We start from the raw sequence: 8,944 nt of genomic DNA, 5'->3' as shown, positions 1-8,944 counted from the left end.
CTGTTTTTGTGACTTAGGGGACATTAAATCCATTTTTGTCCCCAAAGGGCAAATGAGTCCTCATAATGTGACTGTGTTGACAGGGTTCAGTCCCCACAATGTAATTTTATTCAGTATAACTGTATTTATAGATTTATAATGAAGCCACATTTATAACTTCTGCATGTTCTCCTAGTTACGCTATCATTCTGCTGGAGATCGCCACTCGCAGCGACCCCGTCCCAGTAAGTCACAACCTGACTGACTACCTTGCCACTCTCTCTTTCTAACTGTAATTGTTTTTATGTTTGTGTTGCTGTTTATCTTCAGGTTATTGTGTGTGCTGCCTACTTGGACCGGTTAATTGAAGAACAGATAAATAAATAAATCTATACTTTGCAGGCAGAGGAGTCTAATCTGGAGAGTGCCTGGTGTCCTCCCCTGCCAGAGTTGATTTCCAGTAAAGCCGACAACACCTGTCCCTGTCCTGCTGACTACGTAGAGGTGTTTTATTATTTCTAAATGTTTTATTGTCCTTAATCTGTTTTATTTCCTTTTATCATTTTGTTTTCTAGTGTGCATCAGTCTCCAATTGTTTTAATGTTTACTTGCATGCACTAACCTGTACGATCATTGTATCACATTCACAGTCACAAGAAGTCTTTCTCTTACCCTTTTCTTTGCTGTCTTTTGTCCCATGCGTGTTTCCATAGCTGATCCGGAGATGCCGCTCCAATAATCCCGCCCACCGACCCACGTTTGAACAAATCAAGAAGTTTGTTCACCGAATCAACCCAATCAAAGTCAGCCCAGTGGACATGATGATGAACCTGGTAATAAACTTCATCATACACAGAGTAGACATCAGATTAAATATAATACAGTATCACTGTCTCACATTATATATACTTTATATAATTTACTTTCAAATAATCAAACTTAGCATTGTATCATATTAAATCATTATAGCCTGTCTTTTTTGATATATTGTACCATAGGTCACATCAAATTATATTGAACGGCACATCATCTATATTGTGTCATTCAGTTCCTTCAGTAAAATGATTTCAGTCTAATATTGCAGTCCTGCAATAAATCCTGCTTTATGAAGGATAGAATGTTTTAGACGTTTTGATTCAATAGTATGATCATTTTTGAAAATGTAGTTTATGATGATGCTGTATTGATTTATTTAGAGATGTCTTTCTATTTTGTTTGTTTCTGATTTTGTCTATTTATATCAATGGAGGTAGGCTAAATTAATAGAAACACCCCTCTGTAACATCACCATTAAAGGACCAGTGTGTATGATTGAAGGAGATATTGGCAGAAATATATATATATAAGTATGTTTACCGTTACGTTATTGTTTTATAACCTGAAAATAAGACTCTTTTTTTTTGCTACCCTAGAATGAGCCTTATAAATCTACTGAAGGAACAGGTCCTATTACATGGGTTCTGCCATGTTTCTACAGTAGCCTGGAATGGACAAACCAAAAAACCTGTTTACCATCAAAATGTACTGGACACTTGAGATGTGCCTGATGTGTTTTATGTTAGTGCAAAACTTAATATTAGATTTCTGCAGCGCAAACTTCACTCCACATAACAAATTGTGTCAATACAGGATGTCATGAGTATTACTTATCAGCCTCACAGGACCCTGAAAAGAGACTCTGCAGACCTGTTTAATTATTTTTTCTCTGAAACATTACCAGTGTAATGAAGTGATTTCTATCAAAAGCCATCAGTCTGTCACAGTATTAATTGTCACACACTTCAAACTTATAACCAAAGCATCAATCACACTGCCTGACTAAAATATTAAATAAATAAAAACAGCAATAAACATGCTGCACCAGTGTGAGCTGTCTTACCTTAAAACTAGTGTTTCTTTCTCACTGGTTTCTGTGAGAAACCATTTGCCGCCTTATTAAAACCCTGGACTCGGACCAGATCACCGGGTGTTTACAGATAATTCTGAAATGTCAACTGAAGTTTCCTTCTAGGAATACTGAACATTTTGAGTTTCATTTCATTTCATTCTGGTTTGCTTTCATGCGCACGCTGCTCATGCTGACTCAGACAGCTGTTTATTCTGTATCACCACAGTGTAATATGAAGGTATAACTTTTTCTGTTTCAGATGGAGAAGTACAGTAAACATCTGGAGGTGTTGGTGGCCGAGCGGACTCAGGATCTAATGCACGAGAAACAGAGGACTGACAGGCTGCTATACAGTACGAGACACATATCTACATACCTGTTCATCACACCAGTTACTGGAGTTAACACTGCAACACAAACATTTTACATGTTAATCATCTATAATGTCATTGTGTAAATAATACAATTTTTCCTGGTTTTGAGGTGCAGGTAATAATAATAAAAATTGCATCACAACATTCTGTTTCTATCTTATAAACAACATTGTTAAGAACATTAGACAGCAAAAATGCATTTCTATGCAGATGATACAGTTATCTATCACTGTTTAAATCAATCTCTACTGGACTATGGTGACATCCCATATGCACTACCACCACTATCAAAAAATGTTTTGTGAAGAATCAAATTGTTTAAATAGTCACGCTGGCTCCTTTATGTCTCTCGTATCCTATGTTACGCTCCTCTGCTTCTATCTACATGTTGTTCTGCAAATCCTCAATTTGCGCAAACATTTTTTTATTTTAATGACGTCTTGTTCTTCTGCGGTGGTTTAATGGCAGTGACTGGAGAGTTTGCTCCACCAGCTGTTGAGCTCCATCAACTGCTGAGCTTGTGTTCACACAGCAGCAGTGGATGGAGACAAGCAGGAACTCATGTTTGTTCATAATTTTCTTGGAAATTCGGTTAAAATTTCTTCCACATTTGGATGGAAACTTTACTCATGAGTTAACTACTCTACTCTGCCATTTGGCTAGTTCTCTATGTAAAAGGAATTATGTTTCTGAAGAGACTTCCTGTTTAAACAAAATAAAAATGTAAGCATGTTTATGTTGCAGGTATGCTTCCTAAACAGGTAGCTGATGACCTGCGGCAGGGGAAACCACTGCAGGCCCAGAGCTACGTCAGCGCCACCGTCTTCTTCAGGTAGCAGAGACACGAACTGACCGACTTTCTGTTTTAGATGTGGAAGTCATGATCTGCCTTTTTCACAGAAGATACAGTATTGTGCTAAGGTTTTAGGCAAAAATGCTGTCAAGTAAGAATGCTTTCAAAAATAGACACGTGAGTCTGTTCCTCAGTTGTATTCCTCTTACAGAGCCGTTTCTGTTTCACTTAATGATTGTGTTTCATTCTACATATTGACTTTATGATCATTAGCACCTGATTGGTCTAATTGTTTAATCATACATCTGATGATATGCCTATACAACACGTTCTCACTCCAAATTGTCACATATGGACGCATGATAAAGACCCCTTGGCGTCAGTTTGTAACACTATGGGGAGCCCTTTAGCGTCATAGTTCAACACACTGGGGAAGCCCTGTGGCGTTGTTTTTGAACGTTAAAGGTAGGTTTAGGATATTTAACACAAACTTCCAAGTAAGGAGGTGGTTGGGGTGGACAGAACCAGACTTTTACACATGAGACCGGTGTTTGATTCCCATGTGAAACTTGAAAATTTAACAGGAAAACAGAATTTATGCAGTTTTGAAGGCAAAGGGTGGTCACAACAAATATTGATTTGATTCAGACTTCTCTTCTGTTCACTAACATGCATTTTGATAATAGATAAATATAATCTATGAACATGTCTATTTTTGGAAGCGTTACCTTTACATTATTTTTATTTTATTACTTTGCCGGTATGAAACCATTGTGCAGATGATATATTTAACATTTAATGAATTAACATTATAATCACACATTAGTCTGTTTTGAAAATGAGACAAACAGAATAGTTCTGTGATACTACAGGATTAATCCAAGCACACATTGTACTGTAAGTATCAGTGTGCAAGTATGTTCATTTACCTCCTTCAGGGGTCATTGTTGAATAATACAGAAATAAGGGAAGTCTAAAATGTGTGTGTGTGTGTGTGTGTGTGTGTGTGTGTGTGTAGTGATATTGTGGGCTTCACACAGCTGTCCAGCAGCAGCACACCTTACCAGGTCGTGGACCTCCTCAACAAACTCTATACGACGTTTGACGACATCATCGACAACTACGACGTCTACAAGGTGGAAACCATCGGAGACGCCTGTGGGTGACACACACACACACAGAGTGTAACTGTTAGCTACTGTGTATTAAGGTCCTGTCGTACATTGTTGTCACTAACTTTAAGTGACTGGATGTGCTCAGGTATGAAGATGTTTCCAATATTTAGTCTACCTTGACTATATTAATGGGGTGGACAGAATATTGGAAACACCTCTTAGTGTAGGTCAAACAACAGTCTCCACCAAAACAAAGTCTCTGAAACAGTTTCAACATGAACTGAACATTATTTTAACCTCCATGTAACCTCCATACTGTGTCATGGTGTGGTTGTGTAGACATGGTGGTGTCCGGTGTTCCCAAGGAGAACGGGATCCTCCACGCCTCCGAGATCGCCAGCATGGCTCTGGACCTGGTGGGCGTCTGTCGCACCTTCAGGATCCCCCACAAGCCGAACACACAGCTGCAGATACGAGCGGGGATACACTCCGGTAAACACACGCCTCAAACACAACAAATCCACTCATCATAAACCTGCTCTGACCATCTCTGTCTCTCTTCAGGTCCAGTGGTGGCGGGGGTTGTAGGGACGAAGATGCCTCGTTACTGTCTTTTTGGAGACACAGTCAACACAGCATCCAGGATGGAGTCCACCAGTCTGGGTAACACACAGTAACATCTCCACATGACTCTGACCATAGACGCTATTAAATTTTCAATGTTTTGAAGGTCATTTACTTCTGAGCAGGGATGTTTTTGAAAACTCTCCTTGTTGGTGTGTTCAAGGACACTCAGCTACCCTCTTGTGATAAAAGTATTAGAACAATGAGTATATGACTCTCACCGTCATGGAGAAAACTTGGAAATGTAAAATATGTGAATTGTATTTTTGTACTAAATCCAGCGGCGTCTTCCTTTCTGAATGCGTGAACACTAAGTCTGTGTCTTTTCAGCGCTGAAGATCCAGTGCAGCTCCAGTGTGTTTTACCTGCTGGAGGAGATCGGCGGCTACGTGCTGGAGTGCAGAGGGATGCTGCAGGTCAAGGTGAGCCGGCCCGCCACAGTCCAGATCTGCCAGGCGCTGGGAGCTTAGCGCAAGTAAACCCTCTGGATCTGTGTCTCTCCAACAGGGGAAAGGGGACATGGTGACTTACTGGTTGGAGGGAAAAGAAGACGTCTCTGGCCTCCAAGGACGTCGGCGCCGACTCCAAGACGACCAAACACATCCTCATGGAGGCAGAGACGGAGACGGAGAAAGAGCAGGAGTTGTACTCCTCCATACCGGGGTGTCTGAACAACGATCTCCTCCTGGATCCAGCCTGACCCCCAAAGAGTTTATCATTTGATGTGATTTCCTCAGTTGTCGTCAGTGTTTGTTGACTGTTAGTGTTACATGTACGCAGCGTGTGGCTGTTTTAATGTCATTGATCCCTGCAGCTTAAATATCTTAACTGGCAGGAAAAGTCATTATGCTAACAAAACTAGTTACTCTGTACGTCTTGATAATCACTGTCACACCTTAAATTCTTTGACGCAGGCTGATCTCAAAGACAGGCTTTTATTTCTGGTCTCACATTTTTAAGAATATTTGATCAAATTTTAGTAGGACTGGCCATCGAGAACCGGTTCCAACTTTCAAAAATCACGATTCCAGCGGAATCGTTTGGAAAATTTGGTTTCGAATATGATCTTTAGTTCCAAATTTAACATGCAAGTTTTGGTTTCCGTAGCAGCCACCATACTTCCAGGCAAAGCTCAGGTCTGCACAGAACAAAACATGACACACTTACTTCTTGCACGGGAGGATGCACTATGAATATAATATCTATGCCTGCATGATGTACAAATCAACAAGAAGTGTTTGTCGCGCTGCTCCGGTCTCACTGTCCTGTCTCGTCCTCCTCAGGCAACCCTGAACTAACAAGAATTTCGTCACAAGTGAAACTGTAGTGATGCAAGTTGCTTGACCAAATTGCTAAAATTATGGCGAACAACGTTACTGTAATGTGTTTTTTTTTCTAGATAAAAGTACGCAAATTTCTAAGACCTACCACTGCTAATGTTAAACCGGAGACTCGGCGTGAAACTCCGTTCACCTTAGCCCAGAACCTGAGTTGAAAATTTATAAGAACCGCAATCGAAAGGAAGAATCACAATCATTGAAATCAAAACGATGCCCAACACTACATTTTTGTAAGAAGCCCGCACTGTTTTGCGATGTGACAGCCAGAGCCACTCACAGAATCGTGATATTAATCGGGCTGTGACGACACAACAAGACTATTATTTTAACACTATTTTAAGCAATCTTGAACGATGAATATATGACTGGTAAAAAATTTAATTTACCCGACTGAAAGTCACATAATGCAAAACAATGCAGGTGCATTTTGAAGTTACTTAAATATTGTATGCGTTTTGTCTGTCCCCGTTCATTGTTTCCACCGGGTTCCCAAAACGCTGCCACACAAACCATTTAAAAGTGCATCTTCTATGCTAATTTCACCCTCACACTCCTTCACGCTGATAATGTGAGACTTGCTTTTTAACTCGTTGAGAAATATCGACTAGCCGAGCAGCTACGAGACTTTTAAACTCAAACTCATCCTCAGCACTGCTCCATTGGATTTACTTTATTTCTGTTTACCATTTTATGATTGCTTTAGTATTACTGTATATCTGCTACATAGCAGAAGGGAGTTACAAACTTAATTTCACTTTACCACCCGTTGTGATGTGACAAATAAACCTACCTTCTAAATATTTTCCACCTCTACAACATTATTTCAGAGACATTAGTGTTATTATATAAACTGTAGTGTGCGTATAGATACGCTACATTTCACAGCTTCTCGGAGCTAAACGTACCGGCTAGACTTTGATTAGGACTGGCTGAATAAAACAATCGATTTGCCAGTGAACAGCGATCATCAGTTGAATAATCCAATATTATTACGTAATGTTGTAGGACTCGAGACCGGTCTTAAGACCACTTTTTGATGGTCTTGGTCTCGACCACATTTGTACTCTGTCTTGTCTCGGTCTCAGACATTGAAGACTCGGAATTTTATTATAAGACCAGTCAAGACCATAACTTTGGGAAAAATCAATAAATTGCTTTTACATTTTTACTGATTTATTTGTTAACATCCAAACTTTGATTGGATGTAAAACGTATCGCTTCAAATGCAACCAATAACCCTAATTAACAATGCATTGTTCCCGTTAACGACTGTCCCCCCTCCCCACGATGGTAAGCATGGAAAAGGAGTGTTGAAAACAAACGCTTACATTGATTACAGCTCTTAGTGTTTGTATGTGGGTGTTTTTATTGGAATGTGGATCTTTCAGGTCAGTTTGAGAAGTACCTCTGATCTCGTTCCACATTTTACTGTGTGTCATGTAATGTGGAGAACTGGTATCGGCCTTGACTTGGTCTCGGTTTGGGCGGTCTTGACTACAACACTATTATTAAGATATCTGCATGTTTGCTTTTCTCTGTGATTCTGTGTGTTCAGTGTGCAGACTGTGGCTACGTATTGACTATAACAGACCAAGTGTATTAAAAAGTAAAAGCGCCTCCTGTGGATTCTTCCGGTAGTTTCACGCTCGAACAGGCGGCTCATCAACATCTCTGCTGGCACGCACGTGTTGTATAAATATTCATGTCGCATTGTTGAGCAGATGGACGACTTGAAGAGACGGAGATGAAGGGATCTGTTTGCCCGTTAGCGGCAAAGATGGCCGACATGACAACAGATGGTCAGAAGGAAGAAGAGGAGCAGGAGAGGACCTTAGAGAGAAGAAGAGGGGACGAGTTGAGGGGAAACGAGCCAGACACCAAACTTTAATTTGTGATGGAGATAATTAATTCAGATCAGAACAGATATGTGCAGGTCTGTTTCCTTTAACAGGTCGCGATCAGCAGTGTTATGATCTCGTTAGCTGGAGTTTCCTGGTGCTCATATGAAGCCTGATTTGTGGAAGCAAAGACGGGCTGTAAGGTTTTAATTTTATAAGCAGCTCAACACCAGTGAAACTGAACCACTCAGGAGGCCCAGGACGGACGGGGACAATTACCATGTGTGATCAGATACAGTCATCATTTCACTCATACTGTGTAGACATAGTTTCTGGGCTTTTCTAGATTGCTGTTGGCTAAAGCTGTTTTGGTTGTTTGATAGTAGGAGACAGCAGGTTTGAATCGGGGCTGTAAGATTTGAGTTTGGCATTTCGGCTGCTGTCCGTGGTGCTGATCAAAGGCTGCAGGTTTGCATTTACATGGAGTCTGTACACCCGTGTGTACACGAACGTGCTTTTTGTGGCGAGGCACACAAGAAAAATATTAACATGGAGGGACAATCACAATTATGTTATGCTGCTGGAACCACTCCTGAATTTAGAATATTGTATTTTTGAAAATCTATCTTGTATGATATGAATTCGAGTACTGTAATATTCAAAAGGACCTAAATGTTTGTGGTTGCCAGCCACTTTTCCACTTTTCTTTCTTGAATCACGTGACAAAGGAAGTTTGAACGATTCCTTTCAGGCTTGTACTTCTGGATTTCACCAATCCAGCTTGATTTTTGGATTCCAAAAAAAAGGAGCAATTTAATTTGAGCAACTTGAAAATCATTTTTGGTGGCAGCATGTCTCTGCCTCCGTTAAGTCAGCCCAGGTCCGGTTCAGACTCAAACAGCTGTTGGATGTTGTGGTTCAGACGTTCATGTTTCCCGCCAGGATGAATTCTAATAACTTCGTTGACCCCCTGACTTTTACTCTAGCGCCATC

General features: G+C 40.4%; 1 protein-coding gene across 1 annotated transcript; it reads left to right on the top strand.

Annotated features, from left to right (window-relative positions):
- Positions 1 to 131: 131 nt before the first annotated feature.
- LOC119887370 (atrial natriuretic peptide receptor 2-like) lies at positions 132 to 8,922 on the top strand (the record flags this gene model as incomplete). The annotated part of the gene is given in 11 exon segments (XM_038698184.1): positions 132 to 224; positions 382 to 483; positions 693 to 812; positions 2,127 to 2,220; positions 2,986 to 3,073; positions 4,053 to 4,192; positions 4,489 to 4,641; positions 4,714 to 4,812; positions 5,104 to 5,195; positions 5,281 to 5,316; positions 5,318 to 8,922. Coding segments are annotated over 11 exon segments (1,173 nt in total), but the record flags the coding sequence as incomplete, so codon positions are not given.
- Positions 8,923 to 8,944: the final 22 nt, after the last annotated feature.

This window comes from Micropterus salmoides, unplaced genomic scaffold (genome assembly GCF_014851395.1).
Source record: "Micropterus salmoides isolate LMB-PRFRI ecotype aquatic unplaced genomic scaffold, ASM1485139v1 Ms_hic_scaffold_4155, whole genome shotgun sequence".
NCBI classification, from domain to species: Eukaryota; Metazoa; Chordata; class Actinopteri; order Centrarchiformes; family Centrarchidae; genus Micropterus; species Micropterus salmoides.
Note: the sequence above shows the minus strand (reverse complement) of the source record. Positions and strands in the feature narration are given on the sequence as shown.